This window comes from Somniosus microcephalus, chromosome 9 (assembly GCF_052327205.1).
Source record: "Somniosus microcephalus isolate GS21.2 chromosome 9, FLI_Smic_1.0, whole genome shotgun sequence".
In the NCBI taxonomy this organism is placed as follows: Eukaryota; Metazoa; Chordata; class Chondrichthyes; order Squaliformes; family Somniosidae; genus Somniosus; species Somniosus microcephalus.
Window position 1 is genome coordinate 174,328,777 of NC_140995.1, and position 15,785 is coordinate 174,344,561.

Sequence of the window (15,785 nt, forward strand, 5' to 3'; positions counted from 1 at the left end):
GTAGGCTGTTGGCACACAGAAAATCTGCCCCTAGGATAGGCTGTGAGACTGTAGCCATGACGAATTCCCAAAAGAAGCGCTGACCGCCGAAACAGACTTCGACCCGCCGCTTTCGGAACGTTCGAATAGCTGCGCCATTAGCCGCTACGAGGGAGAAACCAAGGTTCCCAGTCTGCATGTCGAGATTCGACGCAGGTAGAATGCTACACTGCGCCCTGGTGTCACAAAGAAAACGGCGGCCCGAGAGGGAATCGGTGATATAGAGGAGTTTCCCCGTAGAACTGACGGCCATCGCCACCGCGGAACGCCCGTTAGACTTGGTCATCCGTTGCCAGGGACGCCGCCTGCGCCTTCTTGGTTTTTTTTTGGGCAAACAACTGCAGGGGGAACAGCAGCATCGTGCTTTCGCGCCAAAACGGGTGTGGTAGGAGCACCAGCCCGCTGTAGGAGAAACCGGAACCGCGTCTGTGGGGGGTGGGCGCCTCATGGCTGCGCAGCACTGCTGGGTAACCGTGAAAATCTTATCGGCTTCGGCCGCAAGCTTGGCGCAGTCTGCAATGTCGGATCTGGCTAGGGCAGCCTGAACCTGTTCAGGCAGTTGATAGAGGAAAAGCTCCCGGAAGAGGAAACATTCCGGTTCAGCACCCAAGAGCATGAGCATTTGGCTCATGAGCTCGGACGGTTTGGAGTCCCCGAGGCCGGGCAGCGTGATGAGCCGGCGAGCACGCTCCGACTTTGATGGCCCGAAAACCTGAAGCAACCGCGCCTTAATTGCATCATACTTGCTGTCAGTAGGGGGACTACCGATGAGGCTGATGATCCGTGATGCAGTTGCGTTGTTGAGGGCGGAGACCACGTAATAATAACGTGTCTGATCCGCGATGATGTTCCGAATGGCAAACTGGGCTTCAGCCTGAATGAACCAGGCGTCTGGTTGTTGCTCCCAGAACTGTGGCAGTTTCAGCGTGACGGCGTTCGTGTCCATGTCGAATCTTCCACAAAAATCGTTCGTAGAAGTCGGGGTCACCAATGTAGGAATGGAGGTTCCTATCAAAAAGACTGAGTTCGACTCAGGCAATTAAAATAATGAACTTTAATGAAACCAAACGAGTTTAAACTGGAAACTGCTAGAACACATCAATAACAGGTCTACTCTCCTTGAGGGCTCCATGAGGACTGATCCTCTGGTCAGAAGACTGACGTCATGACGTCATCACGTTCTTCCCGCCATTGGGGCATCATGTGACTAACGGCATGACGTCATCACGTTGAAACCGTGCTGTAAAGGTAACTAGACATTGTACAGGCTATTATGTCCGTGTATGATTGAGACACGGACAGCAGGAGTTGAACAAAACAAGTCTTTACTGAAAGGAGTCAATCGGGAAACTGAAACTACAGAGGCTTACTAGCACCTTTTATACAGGGGTGGTCACTGCCGGTACTGCAGTCTGAGACCAGTTATTCTCTTAAAGGTACATACACAACAATTCCTCCCCTTTTAGATAAACAGTACATAACATTCATTTAACAACTAAATGATAACTAATTACAATCACAATTACGGTTGCTAGATACATTGGTTGAGTTTAAGCAATTATAAGTTCAGTCTTTGAGGAGGCTTCCTGCACAGCTCTTGGTCATCTCTTCGATTTCTCTATCGATTCCTGGCCACCACACAAACGCTCTGGCTAAGTTCTTCATTTTTACCCCACCCAGATGACCCTCATGAAGCTCATTGAGCACTCTATCCGTCAACTTAGGTGGAATTACTACTCTGGATCCACACATCAAGGTTCCTCTGCACACTGACAGCTGTTCTCTTCGCGGCGAGAATGCTGGCAGCAGTGGTTCGCCATGTGCTGGCCATCCCTTCACCGTTAAATCATAGACCCGTGATAGTGTCGGGTCATTTCGTGTTTCCTTTTCTATGTTTGCATTCGTCACAGGGAGACATTCGACTATGGTCGAGTGGAATATCTCCATTGGATCCCCTGCAAGGTCTTCTTCTTCCACCGTCGGCAATGGTAGGCACGACAATCCATCAGCATTCCCATGCTGTTTAGTTCCTTTGTACTCGATGTCATATTGGTGTGCCCCTAGGAAAAGGGACCACCTCTGCAGCCGTTGCGCTGTCATTATCGGTACGCCCTTCTGAGGGTTGAAAATGGAGACAAGAGGTTGATGATCGGTTAGTAGAGTAAATTTTTGACCGTGCAGGTAGTGATTGAACTTCTTCACCCCCCACACTAGGCTGAGGGCCTCTCTGTCAATCTGGGCGTAGTTACGCTCGGCAGAAGTTAACGAGCGTGACGCAAAAGCTATCGGCCTCTCTAAACCATCAAGGAATTTATGTGACAGTACAGCCCCAATGCCGTAGGGAGACGCATCACACGCCAGTCTGATCGGCAGTGCTGGGTTGTAGTGAGCCAATACTTCTCTTGAAGTGATTAAGTCCTTACTCTTCTGAAAGGCCCGCTTACAGTCATTGCTCCATTTCCATGCTACTCCCGTTCGTAGTAGGGCGTTCAGTGGGTGCAGAATTGTCAACAAATTCGGCAAAAACTTATGGTAGTAATTCACCAATCCGAGGAATGACCTCAGTTGCGACACATTTTCAGGCGCTGGGGCCTTAACAACCGCTTCAATTTTGTCAGGGGACTTATGTAACCCCTCTTCATCAATCACGTGGCCACAATACGATATCTGTTTCTTAAAAAACTCACACTTGGGGCGATTGGCTCGTAGCCCATGTTCCCGTAGTCTAGTGAGCACCTGTTCTAGGTTGTTAAGGTGTTCACTGTCATCTTCACCTGTCACAAGGATGTCGTCCAAGTAACACTGAGTCCCCGGAATCCCTTGCAGGACTTGTTCCATCGCTCTTTGCCATATCGCCGGAGCCAATGCTACTCCGAATACCAATCGATGATACTGGTAAAGACCTTTCTAAGTGTTTATCGTGAGATATTTCCTGGAGGATTCTTCAACCTCCATCTGCAAATATGCTTGTGCTAGGTCAATTTTTGTAAAACGCTTCCCTCCAGATAGTGAGGTGAAGATGTCTTCTATCCTTGGAAGAGGATATTGTACTGTGTGAAGGACTGGGTTCACCATCACCTTGAAGTCCCCACAGATGCAAACATTCCTTGGCTCCTCAGACTTATTGCTTAACGTTTTCTTCATGACAGGAATGATGGGTGTCGCCCACTCGCTCCAGTCGACCTTAGACAACATGCCTGCCTTCTCCAGATTCTCCAGCTCTGCCTCGACGGCTGGGCGAATTGCATATGGTACCGGTCTTGCTTTGAAAAACTTGGGAATTGCATTCTCTTCTATTTTTATCGAGGCAGTTACGCCTTTAAGAGTGCCCAGTTCTTGTTGAAATACCTCTTTGGCGTTAGCTAAGATTGTTGACAATCGTCCAGGAGTGACGTCTTCATCTTTTTTACCATCCACCGTCATTGCATGAATGGAGTGCCAATCTAAGCTTAGCTTCCTGATCCATTCACGTCCCAATAACGGTGGTCCACCATTTGGCAGTATGTAGAGATACAATTTCCGTATTTTCTTGCCGTTGTATTCGACAGGCACCCTTATTTTTCCTCTGGGGTATACTTTTTGCCCCGTATACGTCGTCAAGACGATGGATGTCTCTCTCAAGGGTATGTGCGAGAATAGCCGCTCGTAGTCTCGTCGATTCATGACGGTTAGCGCTGATCCTGTATCCAATTCCATTTTAACTTGGGACCCTGCTATCGTGAGGGTGACCCAAATGGTTCGGTGATCCTCTTTTGCGATTACATTGTGAAGTTTGAGACAGCTTAGTCTCTTGTTCCCGGATTCACTATCGCTCGTCTGGTCTTCGGAACTACTGTCCGTCATCTTTTGTACTTTCTTGTACGGTTCCTTAGTAGCCTTTTTGTTGTCGCTGGTCTTCTTCCCAGACCTGCAAACTCGTGCAATGTGTCCCATCTTTCCGCATTGCCTGCATATTTTGTCCTTGGACCAGCAGTCCTGCCGCAGGTTAGTTCTGCCGCAGCGATAACATTTTGCAAATCCCCGTGTCATTTCGTGGGTGCCGTATTCCTATGGCTTTTGTTGTATTTCCGCAGCTCCCCTGGCTGCTGCTTCGTACGATACTGCCACGCTGAAAGCCTTATCTAGCGTCAGCTCTTTCTCTGAGAGTAACTTCTTCTGTGTTCCTTCACTCAGGAGTCCACAGACAAATTTGTCCCGTAGGGTATCTGCCAGTCCTGCTCCGAACTGGCAGTGCTTTGATAGCTTGCGTAGTTCCGTAAGGTACTCAGCATTGCTCTCATCTTTATGCTGAGTTCTCCTGTGGAATTTAAATCTTTCTGCTATCAACAGCAGTGCAGGGTTTAAGTGTTCCTGTAGGACAGCAACAATTTCATTAAAACTCTTCGCCTTCGGTTTGGCTGGAGTAATCAGGTCCCGCAATAGGCCGTACGTTCTAGCGCCCATTAAGTTTAGCAATACCGATGCCTTTTTCTCATTGGCTATTTCGTTTGCCTCGCAATATACCTCGACTCTTTCCACATACGTGGTCCAGTCCTCTATTGTATTATCAAAGGCAGTGATACAGCCAGTCTTCGGCATCTTGAAAATCGAAAATGGCGCCTCCCGCGCTTTGCCTTCTTCCCCGATTTAACAAAATGGCGCCTCCCGCACTTTCCCTTCTTCCCTGCTGATTAAGATGATGCCTCCCGCGCTTTGCCTTCTTCCCCGCTGTTGCTAGCACTGCTTTCCGCGGTTTCCGTTGTAACCTGCAGCTCCTCGCGGTTTCCTGCGCGTTTAATATTTCTTTTTTTATTATTTTCCCGTCGTGGAACAACCCTGTGGGACTCTTGCCTCCCTCTTCTCGGGTCTGTACGCAGCCCGGCTTCGTAGCACCGGCCGCGCCCTGTGTGCTCCACCCTCTCTCTCTCCTCTTCCCGACAACGCTGCTCGGCCCTGTTGCAAGCCACCCACTCGAGTTCGCGACCGCCGCAGCCCAGGAAGGATCAGTGTACTACCTGCCACCAGCCCGATTAGCTGAAGCACCGTCGACAGGAACCAGGCCCCGCTTTCGACAGCTTCTCCAGCAATCTTCAACTCCGCTAACTCGGGGCGGATGCCCACGGTCAACGCCCGTTTCTACTGCTTCTTTCTTCCTTCTAGCCTCGACCTCTGCTCACTTCGCTTCAGGAATGGATCCCAGGAGGTGGTGCAGACTGTAGGTAAGTTCGTATCTGCTCGTCGCCAGTATTATGTCCGTGTATGATTGAGACACAGACAGCAGGAGTTGAACAAAACAAGTCTTTACTGAAAGGAGTCAATCGGGAAACTGAAACTACAGAGGCTTACTAGCACCTTTTATACAGGGGTGGTCACTGCCGGTACTGCAGTCTGAGACCAGTTATTCTCTTAAAGGTACATACACAACACAGTCAAACAGTGTAATTAAAGGTACAGGCACAGACAGTAACTACATTGCTGTTAAAGGAATTATGTACAACCGCTCTGAGTCCTTTGGTGGTTCCGCCACAATGTTTCACATTAAATTAATCATCTTTTTCACATTTAACACTTTGGTCTGCAGTGTAGTTTTATAGCAGCTTCTGGGTCTGCATTGTCAGTATATCATTGATATAGAAATTGTCTGAATGGTTTCAATGTTCTTTAATGCACGATTAAAGGAATGGTGAAGCACACAACAAGGACTTGCGGCAAGGCACGGTGGGGACCCTCCTTCTTCTGTTGCTTCCTTGCCTTCACCCTAGCCTTCCTTCTTCGATGAGGACTGCTGCTGTTGTGTCTCCTCCAAATGCAGGCCACTGCCTCTCTGTATGGCGAGGTTGTGCAAGATGCAAGATGATGTGGGAGACTCTCTGTGGGGCCTATTGTAGAGAGCCTCCTGACTTGTTGAGACACCTGAACTTCTACTTCAGCAGCCCTGCGCTGTGCTCAATAATTGTCCTGGCTTTGATTATACCTGTTTTGCTCAAACATGGTGAGGTTTCAGAGGGGTGTCATGTGTAGGGGGTATCCCATGTCCCCCAGCAGCTATCTTGCCATGTTGAAGGGTTGAATATTGTGGGGATGATAGACTGCTGTAGGATAAATGTATCGTGACAGCTGCCTGGGTACCTTGTACAAATGTGCATGATCCTGTTTCTGTGATTGGAAATGAGCTGGACATTAATGAAGTGGTAGCCTTTCCTATTCACAAAGGCTGCTGGATGGTGTTCTGGTGATGATAGCAATATGTGTGCAGTCAATGACGCCCTGGACACGAGTGAAGCCAGCCAGTGCTATAAATTCCTGAGCTCTCACCTGTTGACTACTGAGGTCAATGGGGAAGGTGATGTATTGGTTAGCCTTGATGAACAGGGCATTGGTGACCTGCTTAATGCACCTGTGTACTACAGCCTGGGAGATGTGGGAGATGTCCCCTGCAGCACATTGAACGGAGCCAGTGGCAAAGAAGTTAAGGGCTGTGGTGAGTTTGACAGTCACTGGTAAAACATGGCCCCCTGGTCCAGAGGCAGCAGGTCCTGTTGCAGGAGGCTGCAGAGGTCTATGACAGCCTGTCTGGAGAAGCGCAGCCTACTGATGCACTGCTCTTCATATAGATCCAAGAAAGTGACTCTGGGCCTGTACACCCTGTGTGCTGGGTATGGCCTGCTAAAGTGGGAACGGAGCAGTATGTCCTTTAAAACTATTTCAGTCGTCCGACCGGTTCCCACAGGGTTAAAATTGTCCCTAAAGCTTTTTTGGTGCTTCTCTCATGCACATTCTTTCTCACATGTTCTTTAATTTGCTCTCACTTCCTCACATATTCATACCAGCAAATTAACCATGGACTTAAAAATAATTTAACTGGATCTGTGCCAACTTGGAAATGCATTTGCCAGAAGATCAAGTATTTCTGTAACGAGGATAGACCTGACAGCACAAGTCATACCCAGGAGGAATTTCATTCATTCCATTTTTTAGAGTTTTTGCTATAGTTGTAAACCTTGCTACATCTAGATTTTTAATCCACACGTAGATATTACACAATATTGAAAGTTACAATTTTCTTAAACAATTTTGATGCCAAGAATTGGGGTGCAGGTGAGGAAAAGGGAGGGGATTTATTTTTAGTAACTTGAGTCAAATTTGCCATGGAGAATTTCTTGTTTCTGAATTCGTTTATTTTAATTTGAGCAGTAAATGTAATACTTTCTTCCCAAATCCGTGTTGAGTGGGTGCTGAGGCATCCTGCACCTGGATTTTTGTCACTGCTTCTCTTCAGCTGACCCATAGGAGGTGCTATAGAACAACCTTGGTCAACTAACCAGCCAGTTGGGAAATCACACAAACCAAAATCATGAGAAAGTATGGGCGAGAAAAGGTAATTTCGTTGTCAAGCACTTTCCCTCCAGTTGTACTATCATGACCTCATCTCCAGTAACCTGAAAAGGGGTGAGGTTTCTTAAAGATATCTCTCTGGCTTCCAAAGGCAGTTGAGTAAAACCCTAGAATATTTATCTATACTCGCACTATTCAAATTTGGCCCCTTACTTTCCACAGATGTAATTTCTGTTTGACTCCATTGTTTCATAATACTTTGATACATCACTGCAGGCAATGTCCTTTTTCTTTTCAGTTACAATTTGTTAGAGAAAAAAGACTTGCATTTATATAGCGCCTTTCATGACCACTGGATGTCTTAAAGTGCTTTACAGCCAATGAAGTACTTTTGAAATGTAGTCACTGTTATAATGTGGGAAATGCGGCAGCCAATTTGCACACAGCAAGCTCCCACAAACAGCAAACAGATAATGACCAGATAATCTGCTTTTGTTATGTTGATTGAGGGATAAATATTGGCCAGGACACCAAGGAGAACTCCCTGCTCTTCTTCGAAATAGTGCCGTGGGATCTTTTATGTCTGTTTGAGAGCAGATAGGACCTCGGTTTAACATCTCATCCAAAAGACAGCACCTCTGACAGTGGAGTGTCAGCCTAGACTTTTGTACTATAAGTTCCTGGAGTGGGGCTTGAACCTGTAGGGGGTGGCCTGTGGTGGTGGCGCGTGCGCTCAGTCAGTTATGCCTCTGACTGTTTTGTGAGCGGTTCGAATCGCTCCCACGCCCCTGGGTTCTAGACACCGGACTTAGGTACAAGGCGGCAGTACAGAGAAGACTCGAGTAGACAGGTGGTTGGAAGCAAACAAAACCAAGATTTTATTGAAGAGGAAAAACTTGATACAATATTATGGAAAATTACTAGTGTACGCTTCTACAGGCAAAATTACAAATGCAAAAGAATAATAATAACTATACTTATACAGGGAATGGGGAACACACGGCACATCGAGGGAAAACAACTATCTTAACAATCCCCTTATCCTTATCCCACCCCCTATACATAACTAGATTAAGCTATGAGGGGTCAGAACTTCATGCTCACCAATCAAAAGGGTTTGTTGGACTCAAAACAGCGGTGGGGTTCGGGGTTTGCTCTTAGTGCTCTCTGGAGCCTGCCATTGTCACGTGGTCTCCGGGCGCTGCAAGGGCGTTGTCCAGGTTCGAGTACCCCAAAGTTAAAGTCTCTGTTTGGGTACTTTACCTTGCAGAGATGATTCTTCGTCGTCAGCCGACAGTTTGAGTTGGTGTGCAGATATTCGCAGGTCGGCTGAGGCTGAAGGCCCGATAATTCGAAGCCTCCCCTCAGTTCATCTCCTCAGTTGGTCTTCTTCAGTCGGTCTTCCTCAGGTGGCCTTCCCTCCGGTGGTCTTCCCTCCTCCCCTCGTCGCGTCTCGCCTGGCCTAAATTGTCCGTGTCCGCCTGATGCAGTGCCGGGGCGATGTTCAGATGGAGTGGCAAAAGGCACGGGCAAAGGCCAGGGGGTAAGCACAGGACGGGGAAAGAGCGACAGCCACGAGGCCGAGGGGCCGAAGAGCAGAGAGAGAAGAGAAGAGAGCGATTGCTACCTGGGGGCCTTCAATTATACTCCTTTCGAAAACCCTTATCTGTGCGCCAAATCAGGCTAGTTCTTTGTCTTAATCTTGGCGGGCTATATTAAATAATGGTAGCAATCCATGCTAACTGTTTTTAGATGGCCGGTAATCGCATCTACCGGCCCGATAATTGACTTGTATTGTCATGAATGTTCCTTGATGGGCCTGTCCAGCCTCGATGGCTCTCTTAATCTGTTTCCGATTATATATGTAGACTGTTTGATGGCCTTAACTATAGGCCTAAACTGAATTTAGAGTTGTCTCCAATTCGGTCTAATACACAATTCAGAGTCCTGTCTGGTTTCAAAATACAAAGTCTCTCTTCACAGAAAACTGCAGCTTGGGTTTCGATCCACAAGCTGTCTGCGTTGCAGAGTCCATTTTAAAATCCCACAGGCTTTCTGCCACGAGGCACGGACGCCATCTTGGGTACCCTTTTTGATTTAAAATGTCCACACAGGGTCCCGTTTATTAATAACAGCCTTTGGGGAAATGCAGAAATTTTGCAAATCTTACAAACCCACAACCTTCTGACCCAGAAGCAAGGGTGCTACCCACTGAGTCACAGCTGACACTGTGATTGGAGATTAATACAAATCAATACAACAGTGACTACACTTCAAAAGTACTTCATTGGCTGTAAGGCGTTTTGAGACGTCCTGAGGTTGTGAAAGGTGCTATATAAATCCAAGCTCTTTCTTTTCATACTTTCAACCCTTTTCAATGTTAGCTTAGGCATCCCTTTCCCAATTACTTAATGGGTTCCCAGCCAGTTCACCCATGCTCAACTCTATGGGGAAGGAGAATAGATAATAGGATCATATCTTTGGCACCTTGTGTCTGATACACTGGGGGTTATTTCTGGAGACTGAATATTATCTACCTGATCAATTTATGCCTTGTTCACCATCTGAAATTATGCTTGAGCTCAGATGTTTCCTGCTGTTTATTTCCTAATCTATCATCAGAAATATAAATTAAAAAGTAAGTATTGTTAAGCTTGGTAAACAACAAATGAAGCCTTCTAATTGGTCGAGAAATAGGCAAAACATAATGGTACCTATGCTGGGTAGCAGATCTTTTCCATTTACATCTCTTCATTTTCTTCTTGTAGAAAATGGACCTCTTATCGATCTGCCGAGACACTCCTCAAATACAGTTTTCTAAATACACTAATTATTGTAACAGAAAGGGTTGGTGAGGATAGTGATGTTGATGTTGCGTATATGGACTTTCAAAAGGCGTTTGACAAAGTACCACATAATAGACTTCTCAGCAAAATTAAAGCCCATGGGATTAAAGGGACAGTGGCAGCATGGCTATGAAATTGGCTAAGGGACACAAAGCAGAGAGTAGTGGTGAACGGTTGTTTTTCATACTGGAGGGAAGTATATAGAGGTGTTCCCCAGTGGTCGGTATTAGGACCATTGATCTTCTTGACATATGATAATGACCTGGACTTGGGTATCCAGGGCATAATTTCAAAGTTTGCAGTTGATACAGAACTTGGAAATGTAGTAAACAGTGAGGATAGTAACAGACTTCAGGAGGACATAGACTGATGAAATGGGCAAACCCATGGCAGATGAAATTTAATGCAGAGAAGTGTGAAATAATACATTTTGGTAGGAAGAATGAGGAGAAGCAATATAAACTAAATGGTACAATTTTAAAGGAAGTGCCTTGGGGTGTATGTACACACATCTTTGAATGTGGCAGGACAAGTTGAGAAGGCTGTTAAAAAGAAACACATGGGATCCTTAGCTTTATTAAGAGGCATAGAGTATAAAAGCAAGGGAGTTATGCTAAACTTTTATAAAACACTGGTTAGGCATCAGTTGGAGTATTGGGCCGGATTTTCCGACCCCCACGGGTGCGTATGAGGTGTGTACACACCCGTAGGGGCCTCACAAGTGCTGGTTTCAGGCATGCGAAGCGCATGCGCTGAAAACTGGCACTTGCGATCTGTCAAGAATCCTCTTTACAGATCATCCGCCTGCCCGGGAGAAGGGCCTCTGTGGGTGGAGAGTTCCGCTTCCTGCACAATCTCCGCCCGCTGAAAACCTTTAAAAATCTTACGCCAGGTAAAAACAGGCGTAAGGCCTGCTTTTACCAGCATAAGAGTTTAAAAAAATAAAATGTTTTCACTCATTTATAATTTTAAAATACTTTTTAAAAAGTAAGTTTATTTTTAGCCCCATAAAAACTTTAATTATTTTTTTCAAAAAATTTAATTTTTGTTTAAAATATTTAATTTAATGTAAATTTTAACTAATTTTAAATACGTGATTAAAAAATGTATTTAATGTTTAACTGTTTTTAAATGTGATCCCCATTCATACTTTTGACAGATCTGTTCATAGAGACCTGTCAAAAGTGTGAAGGGGGATTCCCTTCTTTGATTGGTTCCCCAAGGCCCACGTGATCCCAGGGACGCTTGTGAACCGCATGCGCTCCTGGGATACCTGGGCCTCTGCGCATTTCGTAGAGCAGAGGCCCAGGATCGCAAGTCTCAGGACCTACGGAGCCAGCAGGTAAGTGCGTAGATTTTTTCCGATCAGAGGCATCCACACGCAGGAAGACTCCGATCGGAAATTCAGGGCCAATGTTAAGTCTGTGTGTTATAGTGATAATTACTACACAGACTACAAGAGTAAATTCAACAGGTCTTTACTGGTTGGAGGTCGGGACTATTCTGAATACAATATTACTACACAGTGCTTATATACCGGTGTGGTCACCACCGGTATTACGTATACAGCAGCCAGAGAAAGTAGTACATCTCTTAAGGTGGAACAGGCTTAAGTTCTCTTAAGGTGGAACAGGTTACATACACCACAGCCAATGTGTTCAATTCTGGGCACCAGCCTTTAAGAAGGATGTCAAGGCCTTGGAGAGGGTGCAGAAGAGATTTACAAGAATGGTACCAAGGATGAGGGACTTCAGTTATGTGGAGAGCCTGGAGAAGCTGGGGTTGTTCTCCTTAGAGCAGAGGAAGTTAAGAGGAAATTTGATAGCGGTGTTCAATCATGAAGGGTTTTGATAGAGTAAATAAGGAGAAACTGTTTCCAGTGGCAGAAGGATCGGTAACCAGAGCACACAGATTTAAGGTGATTAGCAAAAGAACTAGAGGTGACATGATGATTTTTTTATTACACAGCAAGTCCTTGTGATCTGGAATGCACTGCCTGAAAAGGTGGTGGAAGCAGATTCGATAGTGACTTTTAAAAGGGAATTGGATATATACTTGAAGGGGGAAAATTACAGGGCTATGGGAAAAGAGCAGAGGAGTGGGACTAATTGGATAGCTCCTTCAAAGAGCCAGCACTGGCACGATGGGCCGAATGGCCTCCTTCTGTGCTGTATCATTCTATGATTCTAATCACTGTGGAATAGATAACTGCAAGAGGCAGATCAGTTTCACCACACCTGCACTTCCTAAAAGTATTTTATCTCAGTTGAACTTGGTATGCAGACTGCACAAACTTACAAGGGGAGGGAAAATATAATATGGACCCTCATCCTAAGATAGAATACAATTACGAATTCATTATAATTATAAACGCCATTGCAAACGTATAAATTTGCACGAGATGCAGCAAATGAGTTCTTAACGCTATGAATTTTTTGGTGCTACGTCGCACACGCCCCTCCCCTCTAAAACTCCAACTTTACGTTCAACAGCATTCCCTTCTTATTGTGAATGCCACGTAGCAACTGCGAATTATTCAGCAGCCAAAGCTTCATCAGGCGTCCTGACATCTCTCACTCACGGCCTGAGCGGGGAGAGAACAGGGGCGCGTCAGCACCGTCTGTACACGCGCGTACACACCACACACACACACAAAATACCACAGAGCGAGCGCGCGTCTGCGGGGAGTAAGGGGGGGCTGCGCGCGTGCGCGAGGGGAGGCCGGGAGCTAGGGGTGCGCGTGCGCGAGGGGAGACAGGGAGCTAGGGGTGCGCGTGCGCGAGGGGAGACAGGGAGCTAGGGGTGCGCGTGCGCGAGGGGAGACAGGGAGTGAGGGGGCTGTGCGCGTGCGCGAGGGAAGGCAGGGGGCTCTGCGCGTGCGCGTGCTGGGTTGTCCGGAGACATGGCGATGGTGGCAGCCTAAAAAGCCCCGTCACCTCGAGCAAACCGCAAGCACACCGTGCGTGTGAGCCGAGAGCAGCATGGCAAGGCACAGAAATGTCCGCGGATTGAAGTATGACGAAGGTACTGAGCACCAGCAGCGTGGTGGGCTGATTTGCTGTCAGATCCTCCTGCTGTCACGGGCCGGCAGAGTGCGATGGCGGCGGCGGCTGTCGTGGCCGCTTGGGCCCGCTTTACTCCAAGAGCAGGAGGGCAACTCGCCTCTGGGCCTTCCTTCCACCTCCGACTTAACCGGAGAATTAAAACTGACCCTGGTGCAGAAGGGTGGAATAATAAGAATTAATTGCAGTTAGAGTTTGTTAAATAATCATCGGACCCGGTATTGATTTTGTGCAAATCTAGTGAAGCAGCTGCACACAGCATTCCCCAGATGATGTAGGGTACACTTAAGGAAAAAAAAGAGTTGGCATATGTTGTGATTACTAATGTACAATTATCTATTGAGGGTGTGACTTAATTTAGTTGCTAATTACAACAATAATACTGATGTTTCTCTTGACGAAGAAGCCAGAGTAAAAGATCTGACAGGAGCGCAACAAAGTACAACATCTTTACTTCAGTGCTTATGATGCTTATTTTAGTTATACTGAAAATTACATTTACGTTTAAGATACAGGTTTAGATTCAACAAGTTGGTGTCAAGCACAGCATTAAAGAATGGCTTGTACTTTTCAATTTCTCCAATTTGCTCTTACAGTAATTATAATATGATAAATTGTAAAAGTGTGCAGTGAAGTTTTTAAAATATCCCATGTGTATGTGTGATGCATATCTAGATATTTAACAACCTCCCAGTCGTGACACAACATGCTGTACTCAATATTCTCGTTAGACTAACTTTTATATACATACTTGTATATTTAAATAAGGCTGATTTAAGTTGTTAGAGATAAATATCCATGTTAGCTTTTTGATTGTTATATTTGAGGCCAGACAAGCCTATTGTTATCACCAGGCTTATTTAATGTATTGGTACTGATATGCTGTAGGAAATAACATCATACTTGAGCCAATAGGATTTATGTTGTACCAGTAGGCTTCTTGTGATGCTCTTAATTCATCACAATTGTTAACATTAGTACCACCACTACTACTTGACGGCTCAATGATCAAAAGTACTTCATCAATTATTATTGCACTGCGCAGAATGTTCTCTTCAGATACAACCTAAGTTTGGAAGGGTAAAATCTATTACTGCTGGGTAATTTTCATAGGTCACTACATTAGATGTGTGAATATTATATGCATCCAACTATTATGTTTACTGAAATCTTTGCTTAGCACCTTTGGTTTTGTAGGAAGTGGGCTCGTATCTGATTTCCCACATGAAAAGTTCCTGATCTTGACCAAAGATTTATCAAGAAGTTGCTGAGTGGAGCCAAGGATTTTCCCTTGGGGAGGGAAGGAAAATTGGCAGGCTTGGGCGAACAGTTACAGTGTAGCATTGAAATGAACAAGTTGGTTCTTTTTACTTTGAAGAATATGACAAGGAGCTTAAATATATATAATCCCTCTTTTTGGTCTTGCAATGCCATGCAGCATTTCTTAGAGTAGTATTTATGTTTCTTTCATTCTAAATGCTGCTCAGTGCCTGCTAGGAGATGTCCAAGAGCATCTCAAGTGATGCTTCTGTCAATTTTTCCCTTTTTGTGGGAAGTGCTATAGGCTACACTCATTACTACAGCCATGTTTCTGTACATCAAGATCTGAAGCTTTAAATTAAAAATTCTAAATATAGAATCCTTTTACAAGACAGCGTCCGGTGGCTGGGAAAGTTGGCTACTCTACCTGCTTGAACCAGCTCCGTAAAGCTGATTGGACAAGCTGAGGTGTGTGTCTCATATTTGGTTGAAAAAAATCTGCAGGTAATCATTAGCGATCCTTGGTTTTTTATGTAGCTGGTGGGATGGATGCTGCATTTCTGAGCCACCACGTTCTTCATTTCTCCAGAGTGCTCTTCCACATATTTGATTATCTTACATTTTTTCTCAGTCAAATTGCTCTTTCCATTCGTTAATGCACTGTACTTGGGTAGGGGAGGGCTGTCATTCTGAGCACCTGATGGTGATCATGTGTTGAATTTGAATAAAGTGATGCATTTCATTGGTTGAACCTATATAACACTTTATTAAATTCATGTTGCATTCAGTACTGTTTCCAAATTACTTTAATATCCTGTTTGTATTAAATCAGCATAGCAATATAAATGAGATGGGAAGCATTGAGTCCTGTCCTATGAGGGGGGTTCATTGCCTGCCTTTGGAGGCAAACGTGAGCACCTGCTTCTGTTAATGGTAGTTGGACTCGGCAACACTGACTCCTGTCAGGGAAGTGTTAATGAGATCAGGGGCTTCTGAGTGCCCAGTTTTCCTGCTTGTGTTGAGCTTCGTTGCAACAAAAAAGGTCGGAGATGGAGGGTGTCAGAATGGGAATGAGAGAGCGAGACTGCAATGACAATTCACAGGAAAGTCAGGACCAGATTTGCAGACAGAACAGAGGTGTTTGGCAAAGCAGTCTCACAAACTGCATTTGATCTCCCAAGAGTGGACTGCACCACAAGTAACAAATATTGGTACTCTAGATTGGAGAAAGTATAGATAAATTGTCTCGCACAGAGTGTTGCAT

At 45.6% G+C, this 15,785-nt stretch overlaps 1 protein-coding gene across 2 annotated transcripts in view; it reads left to right on the forward strand.

Moving 5' to 3' along the window:
- The first annotated feature begins 13,046 nt into the window (after positions 1-13,046).
- The window catches only part of LOC147112851 (HBS1-like protein), a 179,115-nt gene continuing 176,376 nt past the window's right edge, over positions 13,047-15,785 (forward strand). Inside the window, exon 1 of one of the 2 annotated variants that reach the window (XM_085997558.1) lies at positions 13,047-13,223. In XM_085997558.1, coding sequence (XP_085853684.1) covers positions 13,181-13,223 — 43 coding nt within the window. In that variant the 5' untranslated portion in view covers positions 13,047-13,180. The remainder of the gene's footprint in view (positions 13,224-15,785) is intronic. The other variant, XM_085997560.1, reaches the window with a different exon arrangement.